At 44.3% G+C, this 25,685-nt stretch overlaps 4 protein-coding genes across 8 annotated transcripts in view; 1 reads left to right on the top strand and 3 right to left on the bottom strand.

Annotated features, from left to right (window-relative positions):
* The window catches only part of Rhoa (ras homolog family member A), a 49,659-nt gene extending 35,216 nt beyond the window's left edge, over nt 1-14,443 (bottom strand). The window contains exons 1-3 of one of the 3 annotated variants that reach the window (XM_048794066.1): nt 14,269-14,443; nt 12,918-12,994; nt 7,286-7,360 (exon numbers count right to left, since the gene is read on the bottom strand). The gene's annotated coding sequence lies outside the window, so the exon portion shown is untranslated. The remainder of the gene's footprint in view (nt 1-7,285; nt 7,361-12,917; nt 12,995-14,268) is intronic. The other 2 variants (XM_015487204.2, XM_015487205.2) reach the window with 2 other exon arrangements.
* Nucleotides 14,444-14,593: 150 nt separating this feature from the next.
* Nucleotides 14,594-17,880, top strand: Tcta (T cell leukemia translocation altered). Its single transcript, XM_015487206.2, is given in 4 exon segments — nt 14,594-15,003; nt 15,308-15,343; nt 15,346-15,406; nt 16,463-17,880. Coding segments are annotated over 4 exon segments (363 nt in total). The 5' UTR covers nt 14,594-14,780; the 3' UTR covers nt 16,506-17,880.
* Nucleotides 17,881-18,161: 281 nt separating this feature from the next.
* Nucleotides 18,162-24,174, bottom strand: Amt (aminomethyltransferase). Of its 2 annotated transcripts, XM_015487200.2 has the most exons (10): nt 23,130-24,174; nt 22,714-22,894; nt 22,443-22,610; nt 21,659-21,739; nt 20,743-20,874; nt 20,262-20,340; nt 19,833-19,978; nt 19,570-19,750; nt 19,071-19,226; nt 18,162-18,968 (listed from the first exon to the last, which is right to left on the bottom strand). In XM_015487200.2, the coding sequence occupies exons 2-10, from the start codon at nt 22,801-22,803 to the stop codon at nt 18,790-18,792; spliced, it is 1,212 nt and encodes a 403-aa protein (XP_015342686.1). In that variant the 5' UTR covers nt 22,804-22,894; nt 23,130-24,174; the 3' UTR covers nt 18,162-18,789. The 2 variants fall into 2 exon arrangements, with proteins under 2 accessions (XP_015342686.1, XP_015342687.1); XM_015487201.2 differs by lacking the exon at nt 23,130-24,174 and having other exon boundaries at nt 22,714-23,106.
* The window catches only part of Nicn1 (nicolin 1, tubulin polyglutamylase complex subunit), a 4,904-nt gene continuing 2,491 nt past the window's right edge, over nt 23,273-25,685 (bottom strand). For both annotated transcript variants that reach the window (XM_048794064.1, XM_015487202.1), the window contains 3 exons: nt 25,039-25,110; nt 24,626-24,730; nt 23,273-24,542 (listed from right to left, as the gene is read on the bottom strand). In XM_048794064.1, coding sequence (XP_048650021.1) covers nt 24,501-24,542; nt 24,626-24,730; nt 25,039-25,110 — 219 coding nt within the window. In that variant the 3' untranslated portion in view covers nt 23,273-24,500. The remainder of the gene's footprint in view (nt 24,543-24,625; nt 24,731-25,038; nt 25,111-25,685) is intronic.

Raw genomic sequence — 25,685 nt, 5'->3', positions numbered from 1 at the left:
GGTGAGACTACATTAAGACACTTTGTTTTAGTAGTTGGAGAATTCACCCTCCAAGGTAGCACACTCCTTTTTCCAAAACAAATTAGGAGGCCAGGCAGGAGAATCACTTGAACCCAGGAACTCCAGACTAGCCTGAGCAATAGAATAAGACTCCTCTCAAAACAAACAACAACAAACCCCCAGAAACTTCAATTATCTTTGACAGGAAGTGCTCAAATTCAGATCCTTCTTTTGAACTTATATGCTTATTTTAGACAATTCTACTCTAACTGGCCAGTAGCTCACTTCACAACAGTTCAGAAAAACTCATGCTTAAGTAAGATAAAGATGTATGTGTATGTAGCCTAATGACAAAGAAACTTAGTTGTGCTCATGCTGGCGCACACCTGTAATCCCAGCAGCTCAGGAAGCTGAGGCAAGAAGACCAAGAGTTCACAGCCAGCCTCAGAAAAAGCAAGGTGCTAAGCAGCTCAGTGAGAACCTGTCTTTAAATACAATATGAAATAGGTCTGGGGCTGACTCAGGGGTCAAGTGCCATTGAGTTCAATCCCCGGTACCCCACCAAAAAAGTTGTGCTCATAAATGTAAAAACAGGGGCCTAAACAGGGGCTCTATGCAGCCTAAAGCAGGCAATAAAACCTCTAAAGGTAAAACTCGAAAATCTTTGAAGCTCAGGGAAGCTCAAGGACTAGACATTATGAAGACAGAAAACAGGACATCCACTAAGAAAACAAATATTTTTTTATATATATTTTTTAGTTGGACACAATACTTTTATTTCACTTATTTATTTTTATTTGGTGCCGAGGATGGAGATCACTCTACCGCTGATCCACAACCCCAGCCTAGGAAAAAAATTTTTTTTAATATTAATTTTTTAGGTTTAAGTGGACACAATATCTTTATTTTACATTTATTTGGTGCTGAGGATCGAACCCAGTGTCTCATGAATGCTAGGCAAGCACTCTACCACTGAGCTACAGCCTCAGCCCCAGCCCCCCAGGAAACAAATTTTAAGGCCTGAAAATTATCAACTATCCACAACCAGATGATATTATTTCATTGGTTTATTGTTACAATTTTTCTACAAGAGCCACTCTTCTTCCCCCAACCTAAATACATATGAATCCCATTGAAAACTCAAAAGATACTCTACAATACATCTTCTTGAAGCAAAGTTATCAGGAGAGCTATAAAACTGAAAATAAAAGTAAAAACTACGGTATTTTTTCCAGGCAGTACTAAAAGGAACCAAACTAGAAACAAATTTTCAAACAAACAATAAACCTGGTTGAAAAGAAGTATAAACTTTTCAAAAGCTTCTCCTTTCTTCAATAGCCTCTGATCCCAATGTCTTCCTTCTTTGTTGAAGGAAGTATACACTGAAATAAATACAACACTTAGTATTGTATTAGATCAGAGGAAGAGAATCCCTAAATTGAAACTGTTTCAGAGATAGTGGTAGAAAACTACCAACTCCAAATTCACCCACCCTTAGGACTGTGACTAGCACAGAGAAGAATGCAAAGGGGAAACACCATTAAACATCTGGAAAATGAAGTTCAAAATATAAAGTAATGGGCTGGAGTTGTGGCTCAATGGTAGCGCACTTGTCTGGCATGTGTGAGGCCCTGAGTTCGATCCTCAGCACCGCAAATAAATACATACATAAAATTAAAGAAGATCCACTGAGAACTAAAAAACACTAGTGTATGTGTGTGGGTGTGTCTGTGTGTATATAAAACCGTTATAGGAAGCTGTTCACAAAAGGGCCCAAACCACCTGTCCACAATGAACTTGAGTCTGGTATTGTCATCATTTGGTTACATACACACACATTTTGGTACTGGGGATGGAACCCAAGGGCACATTGCCATTGAGCTTCTTTCCCCCCTTCTTCCCTCCCTCCCTCCCTCCCTTCCTTCGGACATGGTCTTACTAAATTACTGAATGCCTTGCTAAATTGCTAAAGCTAGTCTTCAACTTACAATCTCCCCTTATAGCCTCAGGAGTGGCTGGGATTACAGGCATGTGCCACTCTGCCCACCATTATTTGGCTATCTTGATCAAGCAGTTACCAGGGGCTTTCCTTTCTACAGAAGATTCTTTGGAGAGCAACAGCCACAGATTTATGGCACATGGAGGTAAGCAGAGAAGGATGCAAAAAACCTCCGATTTACTGCAGTCTAAACTTCAGTCTTTTTGTGAGAAGGGAGGCAAGAAACACATCCTGAGGTAACATACTTTCAGGTTTCCTAAATAAGAGCACCAAATTACCTAACACAAAGTATAAGTATTCCAAGGTTAACCTTAAATAGATGTACAGAGTCAGGATTAAGTATTGTCTATAAAACAATGCTTCTCTGCAGGACTAACAGAAGAATGAACCATGAAATAGCCCCAATGAGCTGTCTAACGTGTCCTAGGATTTTTTTTTTAAATGTTGATGGACATTTTATTCATTTATTTATATGTGGTGCTGAGAATTGAACTCAGTACCTCACACATGTGAGGCAAGCACTCTACCACTGAGCCACAACCCCAGCCCCCACCCCACCACCAGGATGTTTTGGCAATGGAAATAGGCAGACAGGTATCCTGCATTCTGGAACAAACATTTCAGGCAGGGTCCAGATCCTATTCCTCTCAAGCCTCAACAACTATCTCCCCCACCTTTGGTACCAGGTGAGCACCAGCTCCATGAAGACAATTTTTAAAAACACACCCAAGGTGATTTCCTCATAGGAACTGGATCCCAATTTTGGGAACAGCCAAGTTTAAGAACCATTGTGCTTAAGCACAAGCACCTTAGTAATAAGCCCTGTCCTGGTCCTTCAACAGTTTTTAGGGTGCTACTCCCCCAATCCAAAAAATTCTCTTCCAGCCAAATGTAGTGGTGCATGTCTACAGTCCCAGCTACTTCGGAGATTCAGTCAGCATGACTCCTTAAGCCCACAAATTAAAGATCAGTTAGGCAACATAGCAAACCCCATCTCAAACAAAAAAATAAATAAATCTCTTCCAAACTACAAAATACAAACTGGGTGAAAGGTGAAGGACTAAATATTTCTCTCTCACTGAACCCTCATTGGACTCCATTATCATTACCTTTTTACAGAAGAGAAAACTGAGCTACAAAGAACCTACAACAATAAAGTGTCACAATTATAAAATGTCAGAGCTAGGTATTTGTCAGATTCACTCCATACTCTACTTCTCTAAGATGCTGTTATTTTCCTTTTCTTAACTTAAGATCTTCAAAAGATAAAGTGTCCTTCTGAATAAATAGAAAAGTTAAACAAGAGATGACAACCAGAAAAGAACTTTTCCATAAAAAGTCGGGACACAGTTTACCAACAAAGTTGCCAAATCGTGTAACAAAATCACCTCCTGGCAAAAAAAAAGATTACCAAAGTGTTACAACATATACTATCCATCTTAAGATTTACTTTCTTAGGCTGGCAAAGCCCATATTACAAATAGGACTATGTGAAAATAACCCAGAAAAGTGGGACAGCATTTGTGTATGGGTCTATGGAAGAGGCAGAGAACCCCAATTCACTGGCACCATATGGCCTCGGTTACAACTGCCGCAAAAATGTAAGTTAACAATGTACTCATCAAAATTTTCAACCATATGCTTAAAATCAAAACTTTTTTTTTTTAATAACGAAAATAGGTCCCTATGCTTTAGAGCAGCTACAAGTTTCAAAAGATAAAAATCTACATGTTTGTCCCTATTTCCTACAAATATTCACCAGTTTTTATATGAGGATTGCTTGTAAAAAACAAACATTTTGGGGGCTGGGGTTGTGATTCAGTGGTAGAGCATTCGCCTAGCATGGGTTCGATTCTCAGCACCACATATAAACAAATATATAAATAAAGGTTCATCAATAACTAATAAAAATTAAAAAAAGAACAAACATTTTTCTTGTAAGTTTAGTCAGGATATAAAAATCAGTAAAATTGGAAAACACAACGGAGAACATAATTTCTAAAAGATAAACCTGGAAAAACAAAGTGTATATAACTGGTAGATTAAATAAATGCTTCTGATTTCATGACTAAATCTTTAGTCAGAGTTCACTATACATGCAGAAGGCAGAGTTGCATGGATTAGAAAATCCCTTCAGTTATAAATGGTGATGGTAGAGCTGGGTGCATAGATCAATGGTAGTGTGCTTGGCTAACATGCACAAAGCCCTGGGTTAAATCCTGAGCACTGCAAAAAAGGAAAAAAAAAAAAAAAAATGCTGGTGGGCTGGGGTTGGGGCTCAGCAGTGGAGCCTAGTGCCGTGAGAGGCCCTGGGTTTGATCCTCAGCATCACATAAAAATAAATAAATAAAATAAAAATAAAGGTATTGTGTCCAACTACAACTAAAAAATAAATATTAAAAGAAAAAAAAAAAAAAGTTGGTGGTAGCAGGTAACTGGAGAAAAATCTTCACCCTACCATCTACTCTTCTGCATTCTCTTTTCTTTTTGAGAGGCTGGGGGTACTTGGGTTTGAATCCAGAGGTGCCTTGCCACTGAGCTACATCCGCAGCCAATTTTTTTTTTTTTTTGTGTGTGTGTGTGTGTGTGTGTGTGTGTGTGTGTGAAGGGGGTGGCACAGGGTCTCCGTAAGTTGGTGAGGCTGGCCTCAAACTTGCCATCCTCCTGCCTCAGCCTCACAAATCAATGGTTTTACAATCATGTGCTACCACACACAGCTACTTTTCTGCATTTTCCACCTACTTGGAGAGTCCCATCTCTGTTGCTACTATTTTCTGATGCTTTAGAATAAAAAATAAGCAGGTGGGGTAGAACACACTTAGATGGCAGTTACTTTGAAGAACTGCTTGAGCCCAGGAGTTCTACCAGCCTGGACAACATATAAGATGTCTCAAAACAAAACAAAGAGTGAAACAAAATGATTACAGAACCAAATAAAGACAGAGTCACAAACCAAGATCAAAAATGGGTATTATTATACCTTTCATTATTATCAATTCTGACAATCCAGGCACAGGAGGCAAGAGGTTCACAAATTCAGTCCAATCCTAACAACTAGCAAGGCTTTGGGATCACCATGCCCAGTTTCATTTTTTCTTTTGAGACAGGGTCTCACTAAGTTGCCAGGACTAGCATGGAACTTGTGATCCTCCTGCCTCAACTTCCTGAGTCACTAGAATTACAGATATGTACCACCACACTTGGCCAGAACTGTCTTTTATAATTACAAGGCCATCAGCATTTCTGTAAAATAATCTACTTTTAGCAAATACATGGAGCTAAAGTATAACCTTACTTTTGCCTTTTTTGTGTTTTTAATACATCAACGTAACAATGAACTGAAAAAACAACTATGAAATAGTCTGCCATCTTACAAGGAAGAAGAACTTTAATCAAACCACAAATGTGTTACTGGAGAATCCATTTCAAGCCTTATGAAACAGCAAAAATACCATGCCCAGTGGTGAGCAATTAGTTGCCTCCTATGCCCAACAGTTGCATGGGGCTTATCTTTGGCCACAGATTAGGGTTTTAAGCCATATCTTGCAATTTATCCAAAAAGGGTATTATCATGCCTTTCATTATTATCATCAATCCACCACCTCCTGTGTTACTGCTCTTGTCCAAGGCACTACCATCTATCAGTGGATTTAAAAAGCCTCCAATAGATTTCCTGCTTCCGTTTTTGCTTCCTTGTAAGCTATTCCACATAGTGTAGAAGTTAGAATGTGGCTCAGTGGTAAAGTGCTTTCCCTGTATGCAAGAGGCCCTGGGTTCAATACCCAGCATCACATACACACACACCCCCTCACATACGAAAAGTCTACATTATCAAAAATATAAATTAGGTTAATCACTCTCAGGCCATAAAAATTCTTCAATGGCTTCCCAAAAAATAAACTCTAAACTCACATCTTCTGACTATATTGAGGCAGATGTGGCTCTTGCCTACCTCTATAATCTCACTTTTTCCATTTTCCCTGCTTGCTCTCTAGACTCTACTACTATTCAAGCTTTTTTGCTATTCTCTTAAAAAAAAGCAAGTCTATTCTTTACTTATCTATCACCAGTCTCCCCTACTAGTAGGAAAAACTCCATGTGTGAAGATCTCTTTTCTTCAGATGTATCCCAGAACTGCTCCTAACATACAGTAGCTACTCAGTAACCATTTGTTACTGAAAGAATAATGACAAAACCACAAACTAACTTCACTATCTCTCCTACTATGCCAAAGAGTTCAAAGCCAACAAACTATTACCAGCAAGATGTCTTCACTGCCAGGGAGCTCATCTCACCAAATTAGAATACTTATCCCCTTAACAGCTCACTTTTCCATATACAGAATGCACTCAGACCCAAGGAAAACAAAAAAGATGGCCAAATGGTACCAGACCAGGATAATTACCAGGTCATCAATTAAATTAAGAAACTACAATTTCCTTTATTTGCAACCAGTTTAAAATATCTGAGGAGAGGGGCCTGGGTTGTGATTCAGTGGTAGAGCCCTTGCTTAGCATGTGTGAGGCACTGGGTTCGATCTCCGGCACCACATAAAAATAAAAACAAATAAAATAAAGGTGTCGTGTCCATCTACAACTAAATATATATCTGAAGAGAGCGGTGGGTATAGCTCAATGGTAGAGTGCCTAGGACCTAGCATGTGCAAAGCCCTGGGTTTGGCCCCAGCACTGCAAAAATAAATTACAATAACTGAAGAGCTCCTGCATAGGCTACTGTACCTACTGTTAATACTTCTCCCTTCCAAACCAGTCTCACTGCCAACCCCTCCAATAAGAGAAAGGATTATCCTCAATCCTCATTCTGTTGACAATTATACCACCTCACAGACAGTACATTGTTAAGATGGCCAAACTACTCAGCTAAAAAAATAAAAAACAGAAGGAGTAAGAAGAAAACACATCCAATCTTGTCTAATTTCAGAAATATATCTTCATCCAAGAAGAAAATGTTGCTTGGAATGAAAGAGAGGAAGTTAGAGGAGTATCTGTTTTACAAAAAAGTTGAAAAATAAAAACAGAGAAAAAGAGTTACAGTAAGATAAAGAACAAGATTGTGCTGGGAGTGTGGCTCAGAGGTAGAACACGTGCTTAAGGATCCAAAGCCCCAAAGTTCAAGCCCAGCAGCAAAACAACAACAAAAACCCTCAAGATTGGCACAAGAGGACCATTAATAGAAATGATGCACCCATATTTCCCCAGAGTTTACATTAATAATAATCTTTTTTCCATAGGGAAAGGGAAATGGAAAAGACTTCTATTTACATACCTTACAAATGTGCTGCAAAATGCACGGCCTGTGACCAAAGTTGTATAAAGTACCTTGAACTTCCCAGATGAAATGCTATAAAAATATAAGAAATATCAAGAATTATATCTATTCACTTTATAAGGAAAAACAACAAAGGACAAGATGTAAATGGGCTTACCCGAAGTCCAGAAAAGAGAAAAAGTGCATTATTTAACTTACATATCATAAAATATATCATATTTTACACAGTCCTTGGCCTCCATCACTTAACCTTATTTTGCAAACATTATAAAATAAAGTTTCCCCTTTAAAAGCAAAAAATTTTTATGTAATTTCCCCCAACATTGTATTATAATTTTTTTTTTTCAATTGGGTACGGTGGTACACAGCTGTAATCCAAGCCATTCAGAAAGCTGAGGAAGAAGGATCTCAAATTGGGAGGCCTGCCCAAGCAAGTCAGCAAGACCCTGTCTCAAAAAATGAAAAAGGCTGGGGCCAGGACCAGTGGTGCTCACCTATAATACCAGCAACCTGGGAGGCTGAAACAGGAAGATCTCAAGTTTGAGGTCAGCCTAAGCAACTTAGTGAGGCCCTCAGAAACTTCATGAGACCTGTCTCAAAATAAAAAATAAAAAGGCTGGGGATGTAACTTAGTGGTAAAGTCCCCTGGGTTTAATCCCCAATACCAAAGAAAAAATAAATTAAAAAAAATTAAATAATCAGGGCTCAGAATGTGGCTCGGTGGTAAAGTGCTCCTAGGTTTTATCCCTAACATCATATTAAATCAAACAAAAACCTTTCAAATACATAACAAAGTTAGAGGAATTTTATAGTTATCATATATATCCTGTCTAGACTACAGTGAAAATTTTTTGATTTTTGTACTAAAGATTATTATTAATGTTTTTGTGTGTGTGGTGGTAGGACTTGAACCCAGAGACTTTTGTATTTGAGGTAAGCAGTCTATCAATTGAGCTATATCCCCAGCCAGAGATTATTTTATTAAAAAAAAAAAAAAAATCATAATAGAACCAGACATGATGGTAATGTAGTTCTAATCACTTGGTGGGCTAAAGCAGGATGATCACTTGAGTTCACAATTTCCAGATCAGTGTTGACAACAAAATGAGACCCTATTTCAAACAAACAATCAAACCAAAAAAGCAAACAAACAAAAAAACCCACAGCTGGATATACAGCTCAGTGATAGGAAGCCTGGCTAGCAAGTACAAAGCCTGGGTTCAATCGCCAGCACCATAAAAATAAGTCAGAATCGACTCAAATTTATACCTACTCAGAGAGTGATTCTAGTTTCTTGGCTTTTACATTTTTTGGTACTAGATATAGAAGCCAGAGGTGCTTAACCACTAAGCTATGTCCCCTGCCCCCAAACCCCCCCCCCTTTTTTTTGGTACCAGGGATTGAACTCAGGGGCACTCAACCACTGAGCCACATCCCCAGCCCTATTTTTATTTTTTTATCCTGAGAACCTGGGTCTGGCTAAATTGCTCAGAGTGACCTCAAACTTGGAATCTTCCTGCCTCAGCCTCTGGAGTTGCTAGAACCACAGGCATGGCCACTGTGTCTGGCTTTCCTTTTTTACTCTCTCTCTCTCTCTCTCTCTCTCTCTCTCTTTNCCACTGAGCCACATCCCCAGCCCTATTTTTAATTTTTATTTAGAGAAAAGGTCTGAGTGAGTTGCTTAGCGCCTCATCCATTGCTGAGGTTGGCTCTGAAGTCGAAGTCTTCTCGTGTCTCTGCCTTCTGAGCCCCTGGGATTATAGGCATAGTCTCCAGTTATCTTTATAGTTTGAGACAAGATCTCACTAAGTTGCTTAGAAGCTCTCTAAATTTCAGAGGCTCTTCTCAACTTGAAATCCTCCTAACTCAACCTCTGAAGTCACTGGGATTACAGGTGTGCACCACAGCATTGGGCAGTTTCTTGTTTTTTTTTTTTTTTTTTTTTTTAAAAAAAAAACATTATCAGCAGAGCTCAGCATAGTTGAGCACACCTGTAATCCCAGGGGCTCAAGAAGCTGAGGCAGGAGGATTTCAAGTTCAAAGCCAGCCTCAGTAACTTAGTAGGACCGTTATCTTGAAAAATAAAATGGGCTGGGGATGTGGCTAAGTGATGAAGTACCCCTGGGTTGAATCCCAGGCACCAAAATAAAAATTTTAAAAAATGAGATCATGTTATTCCCCTGCTTTAAAAAAAAAAAAAACTAATAACATCTTTTCTCAGAACAAACTCAAAGAACTTTCATGTCCTAAAAGCACTACGTGATCTATCCTTGCCCATCTCTCTAAACTAATTTTATTTCCTACTTTTCCTTTCAACTCCACTCCAAACTTACTTGTTTTTCCTCTTTCCCTTCAAGTGAATTTAAGATATTATCATAAATGTGCTTAAACATATTCTATCCATCCTCATTAAAAAAAAAAAAAACCTGGGCTGGGATTGTAGTTCAGTGATAGAGTGCTAGCCTAGCATGTGTGAGGAGGCAGTAGGTTGGATTCTCAGTACCACACATAAATAAAATAAAGGTCCATCAACAACTAAAACAAAAACCAAAACAAAACTCCAGTTCAGTTTGTTATAAACTGCCTACTAGTTACAATTTAACACTGTATCTTATATTTGATTTATTGGCAAATAATCAAAATGCATTCATTTATTGCAAGCACCAGTATAAGCTAAAATCAGTGCCCAGAATGAAGTGCTTCAGTGCCTGATGTTCAGTCACATGACTACCATGATTATGAGTACACAAAACCTTCTCTTACTACTATAGCACCACAGATTAAAAATGAAGTCACTTGAGGGCTGGGGTTGTGGCTTAGCAGTAGAGCACTTGCCTAGCACATGTGAGGCCCTAGGTTCAATCCTCAGCACCACATAAAAATAAATAAATAAAATAAAGGTATTATATCCAACTACAACTACAAAATAAATATTTTTTTAAAAAAAAGAAATCACTTGAGCCAGGTGCGGTGGTTCACGCCCATAATCCCAAAGCTCTGAAGGATGAGGCAAAAGGATCATGAGTTCAAAGCCAGCCTTAGCAACTATAAGAGGTTAGGCAACTCAGTGAGACCCTGTTTCAAAAAACAAAATAGGACTGGGGGTGTGGCTCAGTAATCAACTGCCCCCCTGAGTTCAATCCCTGGTACCCCCACCTACCCAAAAAAGAGTCACTTGAAATAGAAATATTTGAAACAGGGATTTTACAGTAATTGCAATCTATTTTGGAAATTTGATTTATTTATTTACTTATTAAATACAGTTATTTAATTTACTTATTTTTATGTGGTGCTGAGGATCAAACCCAACACACTCTACTGCTAAGCCACAACCCCAGCCCCGGAAATTTGATTTATTCATGTCACAAATATTGAACAGCGAGCATGCCCCCAAAAGGCATGCTACATTCAGATGTTTACCACTAACAAGTTTAAAATACAATCATAGGACTGGTGAACGGAGCTCAGTGACAGAGCACTTGCCTAGCATGCATGAGGCCCTGGGTTCAGTTCCCAGCACCACAAAAGGCAAAATATAGTGGCTTGGGGTATAACTTAGTGATAGAGCATTTGCTTATATGCACGAGGCCCTAGGTTCAATTCAATAACACCATAAAAATAATTAATAAAATATGGTTAGAATATATAGGTACAGGCAAACAGGGAGGACAAAACACTTAGGAACCTTTGTTTCCTCAGAGATAAGGATTGAACCCAGGGTGCTCTACCACTGAACTACATCCCCAGCCCTTTTTATTTTTTATTTCAAGACAAGATCTTGATAAATTGCCCGGGCTGGCATTGAACTTGCAATCTTCCTGCTTCAGGATTCCTAAACAGTTGACTTTACAGGCATATGCCCAGTCTACCTACAGTTTTAAAAGGTCCCTACCAGCCAGGAATGGTGCACCTATATAATCCCAGCTACTCAGGAGGCAGGGCAAAAGATTGCAAGTTTGAGGTCTACAACTTAGGGAGACCACGTCTCAAAAGACAATAATAGGGGCTGCAGTTGTGGCTCAGTGATAAGAGCACTTGCCTAGCATGTGTGAGGCATTGGGTTCAATCCTCAGCACCATATAAAAATAAATAAAAGATAATAATAATTATTATTTTAAAAACAAGGCTGAGGATGTAGCTCAACTGTAAAATGCCCCTGTGTTCAGTCCCCAGTATGGGGAGGATGGAGGAGGGGGGAAAAAAAAACCTACAAAAGGCAATTTTAAAATCTAGTGATTATGTACCATATATCCTTATCACTAGTAGCAAAATGCAATTAAATCCACTGTGCTATCTATAGAAGCCCATCAAATCCAGAGTAGTTCTTTTAGAAGTTGAAATATCAGTTTTCTCACAGAGTAAACAAATCTCTGGGCTTCCAAGGACAATCAAGAAGATCATCTTCCTGTCACCACTTTGACTCCACCCCAATAACAAGAAACACCCTTGAAGGTCTACTTTGTTTTTAACTCTCCCAATAACTTATGCCCCCACATGACCAGAATAAACTTTTAAATAGGGCTAATGACAAACAGAAAAGGAATTAAGACTATGAAAATATTCAAATGGGCCGGACACAGTGGGGCATGCCTGTAATTCTAGAAGGAGGATCCCCCTATCTCAAGCAATAGAGGAGCTACTGGTAGAGCATTTGCCTAATAGGTATACAAGCGTGGCCCTAGGTTTGATCCCCAGTAAGTGGGGAGGGCACTCCAGTAACACCACTACCACATGCTTGTGCACAGGCAACTGCTTACTTTGATACATGCAGTTTCTCCCCATCCCACCCTAAATCAAGTCAAAAGAGTTGCTTAAAAACACTCTAGCTGAATCTAGTAATGCTGCCTTTGGAGCAGGGAAATCTTGAGCCTCCCTCTGAGCTGGTCCTTCATAAACATCCAAACACTTAAAACCAGGATTAAGTCAGCAAGGGACCCTGTACATTTAACTATTTCTCTCAACCGGAATACCATCAGGACACTTCAGCTACAGAAAAATGAATACTACGAAAGCTAAAGAAATTTGTTGGCAAGTGAGTTTTTTAGATTCTCTCCAACTATGCACAATCTGCAAGGTAAAAAAGAGAAAAATACTTGAGTAAACTGGAATCCCTGAATTTCAGCTGACTCTGGGCCAGCTGTTTGGGAGCACATGAAGAATACCTGACTAGATGTAACATCTCGGGAAGTACTCTCAAGTTTGTGGGCCTCAGTTCCACACCTGCACATGGGATTGGTCTACAAATCCTGAAGATTCCTATTGGATCTAAAATTCTAGATCTATGAAGAAATTTGTTGGTAGTTATATTCTTATTCTCTTTCCTCCAGTACAGAATTTTATTTGAATAGAGCCTGTAAGTTAAGTACTAGACTTTCCAGGCCCTAGGTTCAACTCACCAGCTTTAAAAAACAGAGGGCTGGGGATATAGCTCAGTTGATAGAGTGCCTGCCTTGTTGCCTTGGACCCACAAGGATCTGGGCTCAAACTCCAGCACCACAAAAAAAAAGAACCCAAGTTCCATCTGATCTATTTTATTTCCCTCAAGAGCCATCACTACCCTACATAAGTAGACAGAACCTCAAAATAACTTATCAAAAAATATCCTCCAGCTAGTTATGATAGCACTCACCTGTAATCCCAGCTACTCAGTAGGTTGAGGCAGGAAGATCACAAGTTTGAGGCCAGCCTCCACAATTTAGCAAGACTCTGTCTCAAAATAAAATGAGGGGAGGCACCTGGGGATGCAGCTCAGTTGGTAGAATGCTAGAGCTGGAAGCCCTGAATTAATCCCCAGCACCCCTCCTCAAACAAACACACACACACACACACACACACACACACACACACGCTGGGGATATAGCACTGTGGTAAAGTGCCCCTGGGTGTTTTCAAACCCCAGTACCCTCCTCCCCCCAAAAGATCCTTCAATAAGTCATCCTTTACAATTAAGAAAGAGACTTGTATTTTCAGCCCAATGTCACGTGTGTCAAATGTTCAAAGGAATATCTTCAATCTAGCTATGTTGAAGGTGACAATCATCTATCTGCAGAGTACACACTATATTCTGATTACACACCTTCAATAATTTTTTTTTCAATATTGTCAAAATACAAAAAACAGAGATAAAAGTTTTAAATAAGGACTATTAAAAAACACGTGGAACCAACTTTGAGGGGAAAAGGATGCCAATTTTCCACTATAAACTACTAATCAAGGTTTTTTTAACCAAATTGATTTGGGTATAAATAGTGCAATCTCATGAAGATGACCAGTAACAATCCAATCAGTAACTAAGAACAAGTATGTTTAAATTATTCCTAATTAAGGTAGTGACTTAAGGCTGTGTATAATTACAACTATTTTAATGAAACCTCTTAAATCATTAAAAAATTTTTAAATGAAAAAATGCCTTTTTCCTCCAATAAGACAGTCCTAACTCCTAGAATTTCAACACAACCTATTACAACACTCTCCAAGAATACAATAAAAAAATGAAATCTATCCAAAGTATAACCATCTTCACCATTATAAATCAGTGGTTCATGTTGCATATTAAATATAAACGGCAAAATGGAGTTGTAAAGAGTTTCTTTATCATTTCAACTCCATCGCTACTCGCGCTTCGCGGCGGCTGGCTACACCGTGCGGTCCTACGCCAGCCCGGAGTCCCCGCCCAACCCTGCGCGGCCGCGAGAGAGGAAGCGCTGGGGAGGGCGGGCGGCTAGGGCTCCACCAGGCCCGGCCGGGCGGGGGAAGGGGCACTGGAGGCGGCGGGGCGCGCTTCCGGAGACTGCGCGGGCGGGGCCATCGCCTCCGGGGAAGGGGTCCGGCCGGGAGTCAGGGTCAGGGTCCAGGGGTTGGAGCAGCCAGCGCGGAGCAGCAGGTGGGGCGCGGCCGCGGCGGGGCAGTGGGCGGGTGGCCGGAAAAGTGCCGAGCGGGCCCCGGGAACAGCGGCGCTCTGAGAGAATCCTCCCGCTCACCTCAGACGACGACTCCGAGTCTGGCCTCTTTGCGCCGAGAACGCCTGTCCGTGAGTCGCAAGCTCTGAGACGAGGACGGGTAGCTCCAGAGACGACCGCGGACTAACGAAAGAACCGACGGAGGGCGGCTGGCTGCGGGCGGGGAGCGCGAGCGAAGGAGGGCGGGGNACAGCTCAGCCACGATTGCTCAGTAGCACGTCCACGCCCTAAAAGCAAGACGCCTAACCAATCATTGCTGCCGCGTGGAGCATCACGGGAACTCCGGGGCTATAAAAGACCCGGTTGCTATTTTATGCTTTCGGAGTCACTCATCCTTTAAGTAAGCAGGGTGGGGTTGGGTGCGCTTGCGCGGTTTTAATACTCCTCCCCAAACTGCCAACTCTTCGCGCAAGCGAGTTAGGGCTCCTCCGCTTTTTATTACGCGTGCGCACTGGTGGTCCTGACCCGGAAGACCATACGCCTGCGTGGTAGGGACTGCGGTGACAGTACCCCGGGTGGGGCGCGGGCCAGTCATGGCGGAACCTTGGTCTGGGCAGTCTTTGCATGCTTTGCCAGCCACGGTGCTGGGCGCGCTGGGCGCCCTGGGCAGCGAATTCCTGCGGGAGTGGGAGGCGCAGGACATGCGCGTGACCCTCTTCAAGCTGTTGCTGCTCTGGTTGGTGTTAAGTCTCTTGGGCATCCAGCTGGCCTGGGGTTTCTACGGGAACACAGTGACCGGGTTATATCACCGCCCAGGTGAGGCTCCCTACGAACCTCCGTGGGCTGGCCGACCCACCACCACCACCACTACTAGGCTGTACCATTGGTTTCCATAGAATCTCCTTAGACTACTAATGATCCCCCAAAGAGGCTCATCAGAATTTGTAGTTGTACATTGACCTGTGCCACCATACCATTTTAATGCCAGAATTCCCACCAGTCCATCCATCACATAGTAACTGTTCCTCAAAACCCTCACCAGATAATACTAGTCCCTTAGAACCCCCACCACTCTCCACCAAAAATAACCATTCCCTGACCTGAGCTAATGTCTGCCCAGATCCCCATCCCCAGCCTGCTGCAGCTCTGGATGTATTTCTCCAGGTCTGGGCGGCCAGAATGGATCCACACCCGATGGCTCCACGCATTTTCCTTCGTGGTGAGTAAATCTGTCTCTACCCCAACCCCATGCTTGGCAGATAGAGGTCATCCCTGTGTTATTGACAAGAAGGGGGATTCTCAGGGTATCAGTTCGTCAGCTTAGTGTCCTTTGCAGCACTCTTCTAAATTTCTATGCAGAGTTCAAGCTTCAAGGTGGCATGACACCAGTGTCTGGAGAATCATCACCAGCATGCTGTTCAACAACCTGTGGGGTGGTTAGTGGTACTGTCATAATTTTCAGAGATGAAGTGGCAGGTATGTGGGACCAAGCCCTTCACTTGGGAAGTCCCTCAGTTGCCTCTGTTCTAGGCAAGTGCTCTACCCCAATCTCTATTTTTACCACACTGATCTCATTGGAGTCAACCCCCTCATCTGTAAAACAAGAACTAATTTATCAGAGCATTCAGTCACCAAATCTTTGAGCTTCTACCACTGGCAAATGCCACACTGGACCCAGAGAACAAGGAGAACCCAGGTCCGCTCATAGAAGGGAGCAAGAGATTTATAATGGGGGGGGGGGGGCAGCTGTGCAGAGGCACAGGTGATCAGGGAAGTCATCTCCCAAGACACCTAAGCTGAGATCAAAGGCCAGGGGATGGTTTAGTGTATTGGGCATGGAGAATGGATAAAACAAGGCACACAGGTGATATAAGAATAGATAAAGCTGTCATGGTGGAGTTTGAACATGTAGACATGGAGGGCCTAAGGAGCCATTGAAGGACTGACTCAGCAAGGTTGTGGCCTGAATTTGCCTGGTTGATGACAAATAGATAAAGGGGTCCAAGAGTGAAGGTAAGAGATCATTTAGGAAGACTACCACTGCCCAGCTTTCTGTCTTGGGCAACTAAGGAAGGATGGGTGCTCCATAAGGTAAGGATCCAAGAAAAACAGGTTTGCAGGGGGAAAATGGTAAGCCCTGGGTGGGCTGTGAAAGATCAGCCTAAAGGTCTGAATTATAGTGCAGCTCTACTGAGCCCAGCTGAGTAAAGGGGCTGGGGAGATTATTCTGCCGCCCATGAATAACCTCTGTCTCTTCTCTTTCCATCTCCTTCAGGGAAATGGCAGCAAATGAACCTCTCAAAACTCACAGGGAATAAGAGAAGGCAGCAGAAGAGTCTCAAGAGGCATCACGAGGTCTGCTGGCTTTTGCAATGGGTCCTGCTGCTACCCAGACCCCAGGGACAACTGCAGGGGGTTTGGAATTGGGGGCAGAGAGTACCCCAATGCTTTCAGGACTGGGCCTCCATTACATTCAGACTTGTTTCCAACTGTCCCAAGTACTGGGCAAGTAAAGAGTTTTCCTCTACCCTGATACAGGTGCCTTAAGGAGAGAAGACATGTTGCTTCTCTCTCCGGTGTCAGCTCAGGAGAAATCTTTGGGTGGGGAGGCCAGTAGTCCCTTTTCTGTCTTATCTTTTTCCTTTCTCCCTTCTTATCCTTCTGGGATGTGACCCCATAGTGATATATCACTCTAAGAAGCCAGAGGTTGACCAAATCTGAGATTTGTAAGGAAAATCAGCTCTCCCTGAAGCCCTCAATTTCCTGAATTTCTTTGGTTTTGCTTTATTGGCAGAGCACCAGGTAATCCTGGCCTTTTACTCTATGGTTACTTAGCTGGCCATTTAAGTAGAAGGCAGAGTATCCCTGCTGGCACCATCCACACTTAAGCACCAAATCCCATCTCCTTCACCCAACCAGAGCTCTCCACGTATGAATCAGGCAAAGGAAATTGTCATTTATCATCTGTCCTCATGTCTCTGCACTTCTTGGGAGAAAGTTGGGTGCCTGAAAGAGAGACCACAAGCTGAGCCCCTGGGTTGGCTTCTCACTCATATTGTTTAAATACCTATGGGATCTTGGGTCTATACCCTCCCCCCCGCCCCCATAGGAAAGTACTAAGCACTTATAGTATAGTGACTTCCTCATGCCTTGCAACTTCATGATTTTCCACCTTAAAACTGGATCAGGGGCCTCATCCTAAGAACCACAAGCACATCTCAGCCCCTAGAAACCCTCAACAGGAAAGAGCCACAAGCCAGGCAACCTTGGTCTCTTTACAGTGGGCCAGGAGAGGTTCCAAAAGGGTAGATGGCAAATGGCCCTATACAAACACTGCCTCCAGAAAGCATTGTGGCTCTGGACTTGCCTCCTTCCCTAATGGCTGTACTTCTGCTTGCCTCTGCTGGGCCACCAGCTATCTCAGTGTCACACTGCCTGCTTCTTCTGTTAGATGTCACATATCCATCTGGCAGCCTTTGCTTAGGCAGATTTTTTGTGACAGAGAAACACTGGAAGTGAGACTGCACTGCACTCAAGCTTATGTACCCACTCCACAGCTGTCATCTGGCTTGAAGGATGATGCTTTCTTCATAGCCCCAGACCCATCTGCTGGCACCACCACATATACATTTAGGGTCTCACATTTCACTCCAAGCCCAAGTGAGGATGTAGCTTATTAAACAAAGAAGTGCATTGCTTGTGTGGTTATTCAAACAAGGCAAGTGGACATGCACAGGGGGCAACTGGTGGGGGAACTGCCGAAGATTTCAGGACCCACAGTACAATAATTTGCAGAGATGAGAGGTGATGCCAGTTCCTTGGAGGAATGGTGGTGGGCACCCAACAAGGACAGTATTCCCATTAGTTCTTATAGAACTGGCTCTCTCAAGGCCTCCCATCTTGGAGGCCAGGAATGAGGGCATTGGGTTGACAACCCAGGAACCCTGAACAATGAAGCTAGAGACCATGGCAAGTTGGAAGGAATAAGCTCATTTAATTTTTTTCAGGAATCAGTAAAGTCTAGTTATGGGTCCCAGGGGTGAAGGTCACCTCAGGTGGTAAATTTGCCATGGTTTGCTACTGGGCAGTGGGCCAAGCCAAATAGGGAATGTAGAAGAGTGAGTCCATGTCTGCTCACCCACCCCCAGGTTTACACATAGGAATAACTAAGCCAATGTTCCATGACTCAAGAATCATTCCTGTACAGGGAGAGGAAGCAGTTTGCATTCATGGAAAGCAAAGTGAAGGAGGTTTGCTAAGCTCACACTGTCCACAGTAATAGCCCTCTGAAATGTGAGAAACTGGTGAGGTAGATTGGGCAGGTATTCTCCCTACAAAGTTGAACTTTTGCTTTATAGCCAGCACTTATGGCAGAGTAGAGTTACTGGGGTTATGAACTGAAATAGGACATAGGGTGAGCTGAAATCAGTGACATGTATTGGGGTTTAGGGGTAGTCTCAGTGGCCTCCTCAAATAGACTAGAGCCAAATTCTAATTAGCTGCCCACTCCTGGTGAATTCTTCCTCATTATCCTGAGCGAGCCCTAATGAATGCCCCCTAGAGGTAGACTTCCAGAGAGGAACGCCCTTCCCTGGGCCTTTTTCAATTCAGAGTGTAGTAGTTCGTGGGTACAAAGGGCATTTTGCTGACCACAGCCATCTGCTGCTTCCGCCGCACCTCTACAAGCAGCTGTGTTCCTGGCTGACTGTACTTGAAGGGCACATAACCCATTGCCACATTCTTCTTCAGGCAGGGTGAGGGGCAGCCACTGGTCACAGTACCTGTCCAAGCATAGGCCATGTGTCAATACCACCATGCCAGCCCAATACCCCAACACTTTTGGGGAAGGAACAAGGGCTCCCCAGCTTCCCTGGATCACTTACCAATCATGATGCCTTCTGTGCTCAGGATGGGGTTGTGTGCCCGCATTGGAGCCCCCTCACACATCAACCCCACACGCTTCCGCTGCACCTCACCTTTCAGCTGGGGAATAATAACCTTAGCTCCTGGGAAATCCATAGCAGCTCGGCGACGCTTCCCTGGAACATGATACATCAGACCTAAGTCACAGCCTGTAAAAGCCCTGGCCACAAGAGGTCCTAGATACAAGGACCCCAAATGACATCCATCAAGATCATTTGGGCTCTCCCAGGCTGATTCCTCTCTTGCACTGCAGTCAGCCAGCCAACCACCTCCTACCCACAGAAAACCATGCTGAGGGTCTTCAGTTTGTAATGGGCAGAGCCACAGTAGACCTTCAGGGAATGGAGGCTCAGCAAGGCTGAGTCACTTGCTCCAACTGTTAGGAGCAGTTATAAGCCAGCTGACCTCATTAAAGCTCACTCCAACCTGCAGAATTCCTTCAGTGCTAGCCCAACTCACCCAATGTCCAACCAAGGCTGCCCTCAACAGGTGTGGTATGTTCATCAATATCATTCCCATACAGGCAGAGGCCTGCTTCCAGGCGCAGGCTGTCCCGGGCAGCCAGCCCTGCCAGCTTCACCTCTGGGTTTTCCAGCAGAGCCGTTGCCAGGTGGACTGCCCCAGAGGCTGGCACTGAGATCTGCATGGGACACCAGAGAGCAGGTGGTCAGTTGCTCCTACAAATTTTGTACCCTGCACTGCCCTCCATTCACTTGACATACCTCTACACCATCTTCTCCTGTGTAGCCACAACGGGTCACTCGACAGCCAGACACACCAAACACCTTCATCACAGCACTGGTCATGAAGGGTAATTTCCTCAGGTCATCTGCCACACCAGCCTGAAGAACTTGGGCTGCAGTAGGGCCTGGACCCAAGAAGCCAATGACCAAGAGTCCTGGTCCCAGCCCCCCCTCAAAGCTAGACTATAGCCCTTACTCAGTGACTAGAGTAAGTCCTGAGCAAGTCCTCTGAGACAAGATGCCTTTGCCCCTAGTCCAACAATAGTTGGGGGGGAAAGAAAGATACCTTAGAATTATGGCACACAAATATCATACCATCTACACCTTCATTTTGAACGGCCTCTGTGTTAAGCAGTAGATGAAGCCAAGAAGACAAAGGTTAGGTTCAATCCAGCCCAGACCGCTCACCTTGCAGGGCTAGCAGAGCATTATCCACAATCTCCAGGCCCACATCACTGCCCCTGTTCTTAAGTTCCCTGACCTTGTCCTAAAAAGAAAGACAGAAACACCACACCAGTGTCCGGGACCACTTACTGAGCACCTACGATAGGCTGGACACTGCAGTGTTGAGCAATGAGATACTAGGCTGGTTCCCATCTTACAAGGTCACACATCTACTAGATGGTAAGGCTGATCTATGCTCAGTTCTGTCACTTCTATCCTCCCCAGAGGATGCTCACTTGGTGGCCAGGGTCACTTTTACCTCCCCATGTTCCCTAGTATCCACAACCAAACCCTGGCATGCTTCAGGGAGGACTTGCTCTTGAGTCTTATAGCTATTCATCATTCAGAGCCATTTTCTGAGCCTCTTGTCTGTGACCTGGACAACAAGGAATACTGCTTTATGAAAAAGGAAAACAAAAGTGCCTGAAACACAGAAGGGCTATACCTGCATGAGGGCCAAGTCCTTGTCCCAGCAGCCAGCATTGGACACCACATACAGGTGTCCTTCAGAAGTATTGGTCACAATCAAGTCATCTAAGATGCCTCCAGCCTCGTTGGTAAACAGCGACAGTGTCCCCTAGCATCAAAGTGGAGCATTTTTGCTTTAGGTCCAGAAAACCAAAGCCAAGGGTAAGCAGACACCACAAACCCATGAACTTTCATGCCCAGAGCTCAGGCTGTACAAGTTGTAAGGGGCAAGGCTAGATTCAAATCCAGAGTCTTTGATTCTCATGCACCAAGTTTTCAACTCCTCCCCACCTTGGGCAATGCCCTACAGTACTGAGAATTCCATCTCACGTTTAATCTATGATATCCAATACCTACTGCTTCATCCCACCCAGACAACTCAGCTCATGGATAAAAACCTTGAAGTCCATCTTCATCCCAGATAAACCACCAAAATACTGCAAGGCTGGCCTTAGCCTTCCCATTAAATGGATGAAGAACCTAAGGTTGTAAGGTCTCATGAATCACCTGGGGATCTTGCCAAAATAAAGGTTCTCATTCAGAAGTCTGGAGCAATGTCTGAGAGTATATTCCTAACAAGATCCCAGGAGGCAGTAAGGCTGCTGGCTTAGGGACCATACTTTGAATAGCAAGGGGATAGGAAGCATGAAAGGCCAGAAATTATACATAAAACCTTGGTTTCTGGCCTCCTAGCCTGATGTGATGATGCTGGGACAGCATCCCACAGCTGGCTAGGCATCTGGAAATGACCTAAGATCCGAGTTCCTCAAGACATTAAGGCCCAAGAATCTGTATCTGATCTATGTCTATGTCCTCAAGCTTAAGGCAGGGACCCAGCCTGATTGCTGGCTCGTGACTAAGAACACCCATTGAGCAGAAATAAAAGGGCTCACCTGATTTGGCCTTAGCTCTGCAATGTCTCCAACCACTAAACTCTCCATCAGCTTCACCCGGTCACAACCAAATATCTCGGTCTGGGAAAGAGATCAAAAGCCTTAGGCCACTGCAATAGCTGCATCTGAAAGGCCACTAGACCCTTGCTACTTGAAAGGCTGAGGCAGGAGGAAGATATGTTCGAGGCCAGCCTGGACAATTTAGCAAGATCCTGTCTCAAAAGAATAAAAAATGCTGGGGATGTAGCTTAGTGGCAGAGCACCCTTTGGTTTGGCTTCCAGTAACACACACACACACACACACACACACAAACACACACAAAGCCACTAGGCAAGGAGGCATCTCTCAATTCACAAGACAGTCCAACCCAAAGTAATTGGTGGGTCTTTCAGTTCTGCACCCCTCACTCCCACTCCCATTTCCCAGCCTAGGGTGTGATTGGACTTAAGGGGGATACAGCATTTTACTGAAATACCCACTTTTCCAAACCAATACCCAACCCGGTGCATTGTACCAGCTCTGGAAAACCCAGGGTATTAAGGTATACAGTTTAAGGTATCCAGTTAGCGAAAACAGGCAGGAGAGAACATACACAGATGATCAAGGAAACCCTGAGTTAATCAGCCAGCCCCTTGAGTTCCTTGGCCTTGCCAAGAAACCCTTAGACCTCCAGCTATTTATGGGCTGTCTTTAGAATCCCGCTCCCAGCAAACAAAGCCGAGGAGTGCAACACTGTGGTCGAGGAAGGTCTGTTTCAGCAGCAGACACACTCTCATAGCTCACCTGCAGCATGTGAGAGACATCAAAGAGCGAGCAATGTCGCCGTGTATGAAGGTGCGATTCAATGTGACTTTCCTGGTACTGTATAGGCAGACTCCAACCCGCAAATGCCACCATTTTCCCGCCATGGGCCAGGTGGAAGTCATGGAGCGGAGTTCTGCGGAGCACATTCTGTGGGCAGCCGGGTTTAGTGCCATCAGGGCCTTAGTTCCTGGCTGCATCCCTCCCCCACCCGCCAAAACCGGCAGCAAACCTCCAACACCCTTTATCCCACCTGCGAGCAACTGAGAGGGCGACCTGGGGCCGAGGGAAGCGCCTGCAGGCGAAAGCCCAAAGGGGCCACCATGCTCATAGCCCGCTGCATCGTCGCTGGCAACTAGTGCAGATGGCGTAGAGAGGCCACCACTCTGCCAGGCACGCCGGGAGATGTAGTCCAAGCCCCTGCCCGAACAGGTCTTCCCAAGGCGCAAGGGATCAGAAAAGGGGGCGGGAAGCCCCGAGGGCAGGCTGGGATTCAGAGTGCAACCACTCCCAGCAGCCTCAAGCAAGACCTAATCCAGGCGGGTCAGGCAGTCCAGAGTAGACTAGGCTGCCTAGAACCAAAGCTGGAGGCTAGCCCTCCCCCAGCTCTGCCTCCAAAGGGTCAAAGTTTTGCAAGGGGCTGAAAGGCTTGAATCACACATTCAGTACCTCAGGAGTGTAAGGTCAAATGGAGGAGTGGAGAGGTCACAAGAAGGTGGAGTCAATCTGGCAGGCAGAGCACCACTGCAGCCTGTCCTCGTGTAGGGTTCTCCAACTATTGCACAGGAACACACAGGCAGCCAGCACAATCATGCATTCCACAAGTATTTATTGATGTTGTCCTGTGCTGGGTACTGGGAACATAGCTGGGAATATCATATGATCCCTGCAACCCCAGGGTCCTCTTTACTCACATATACACACACTGAGGGGTATTGTTTCCTGAACACAGGACTATGGTCATCATCCTTTCAGAAAAAGTTGAGTGGGCTAAGTAAATGACCCTGAAGATAGACACCACCTGCAAGAAGGCTGATGGGTGAGAACAGAGGGTGGGAACCAAATGGTGACTCGACTAAACTTCCCCCAGAAAACTATTATGCCATATAAGTCCAGTTTGCCATGTCTGAGACAACCTGCAATATGCCTTCATAATACTCCCCCAGGGGCAAAGCTAGGAAGAACTGGAAGTAATCAAGACTTTCTCACATGAAGGAAGAAGTGCCTGCATCATTCAACAGTTGGCCCAGGTTGATGAAGTACCTTAGCCTCTTAAAAGGCACCAGTGACTCACTTGGATCCCACCTACCTACCAAGGTTGACCCCTCATGCTGAGCACAAATGCAAAGAACCAACTGAGAAAAGAAACATGGATATGCTTTGAGCTGTGTCAGATGGCACACAGGTTGTAGTTCTCATTTTCAGGCTCCAGTATTGCCAGAGGCACCTGTCCAGGCCCAATGGAACACATCCAGGAGACAGTTCAGGGATCTAGGAACTCAGGATACCCAGATCTCCAGCTTTGCCTGGTAGGCAGGTAGCAGCTGAGTTTAAACAGGAAATTTGTTTTGTAGGAATAACACCAAAGGGAAAGAAGGCCATGAGGGGGAACTGAGGAATGAATGGGGCACCTCTTCATCAAGCTTCCCAATAAATGAGTGCCAAAGGAACAGTAACCTTCTAGGGTTAGATGGAGCAGATTCATCCCAGCCCACTGCAGTCAGGGTAGGGGAACTGGCAGAAGACAGGGGTGTGCTTGTTGGCAGAAGGGGCAGAGGGTGCTCAGGAATTTTCAGTATTTTTAGGGTAGAAGAAGGAATTGTGTTGCAGCCAGATGGAAGACAGAGTGTATCCTTGTTAGGAACTCATGCTGAAGTAATACAGTAAGCCCCAAGAATCTTGAATCTGTAAATGTGGCCCAGACAGAATGGGCATGCAAGCAACACTTGGAATGCACAGGATACACAATTCTGCCTCTGGTAGCCCAAACCAAGCCTGGATGGGCATTGAAAGGCCAATGTCTCAGCTAGGAGCCACTGCTCAAGTGTAGGAGAGCAAGTTCAGGTCATAACAGCCATCCACCTGCAAACACACACACAAAAAAAAACTATCAGGTCTGACCTGCTCAGGGCAAATGCAAGCCAAACAAGGAAACAGTCACTCACATCAAAACGGCCGATCCTCGTGGAGGTGTGACTTGCCCGGATCATTTCTGTCAGTGCCCACATCTGCTGCACCTCAGAAGACACCCTGCTGGGGTCTGGAAGACCCTGCTCAAAAGGAGGGGTCAGTGGCCAGGAGTCTCTCCCCAGAAGTACCCTTAGAGCTCTAAAGAGGCCAAGATAGCCTATGGAGCCCTCTAGTTAAGATGAGTATTCCAGATGACTTGTGAAACACAAGGCTGGGGCCTGATGTTTGGTAGGCAGCCCAGCCCAACACCAGAGATACTGCAAATCCCAAAATGTTCCCAAGAAAATGTCATAAATTGAACTAAGGGTTTTGGGTCCAGCCCCAGATTCTTATAGAAAGGGCCACCAGAGCCATTCACATGTGGTTCAGACCCAGGGTGAAAGCTTACCTCAGGGAGGGGGATAGGTTGTTCACAGGGTACTGGGTGAGACAGCCACTTGGGGAAGGTCACGGAGGGGCTCTACAAAACAAAGGTATACTGTTCTGAGTAAGGCATAGTGGGATAATTCTGGCACCTGAGAGCAGAGATAAGGGGCCCTGAGCCTCAGACACTGGAAAAATCCTGTTCAAGAGGCCCACAAAGCTCAAGGGAACAGTCAGACTACTAAGTTCTCCTGCTATGCAGAAGGAAGCCCCAGAAACATAAGCAGCAAAAAAGTCTCTTTTGGTTGGATATGGCACATGCCTGTGATCCCAGCAACTCTGGAAGTTGAGACAGAAGGATCACAAATTTGAGGCCAGCCTCAGCAACTTAGCGAGACCCTGTTTCAAAATAAAAAGACTGGGCTGGGGATGTGGCTCAAGCGGTAGCACGCTCGCCTGGCATGTGTGCGGCCTGGTTCAATCCTTGGCACCACATACAAATAAAGATGTTGTGTCCACCGAAAACTAAAAAATAAATATTAAAAAAATTCTCTCTCTCTCTCTCTTTAAAAAATAAATAAATAAATAAATAAAAAGACTGGGAATGTAGCTCAGTGACAAAGTGCTCTTGGCTTCAATCCCTAGTACCTCCAAAAAAAAAAAAAAAAAAAA

The sequence above is a fragment of the Marmota marmota genome, unplaced genomic scaffold (genome assembly GCF_001458135.2).
Source record: "Marmota marmota marmota unplaced genomic scaffold, marMar, whole genome shotgun sequence".
NCBI classification, from domain to species: Eukaryota; Metazoa; Chordata; class Mammalia; order Rodentia; family Sciuridae; genus Marmota; species Marmota marmota.
Note: the sequence above shows the minus strand (reverse complement) of the source record. Positions and strands in the feature narration are given on the sequence as shown.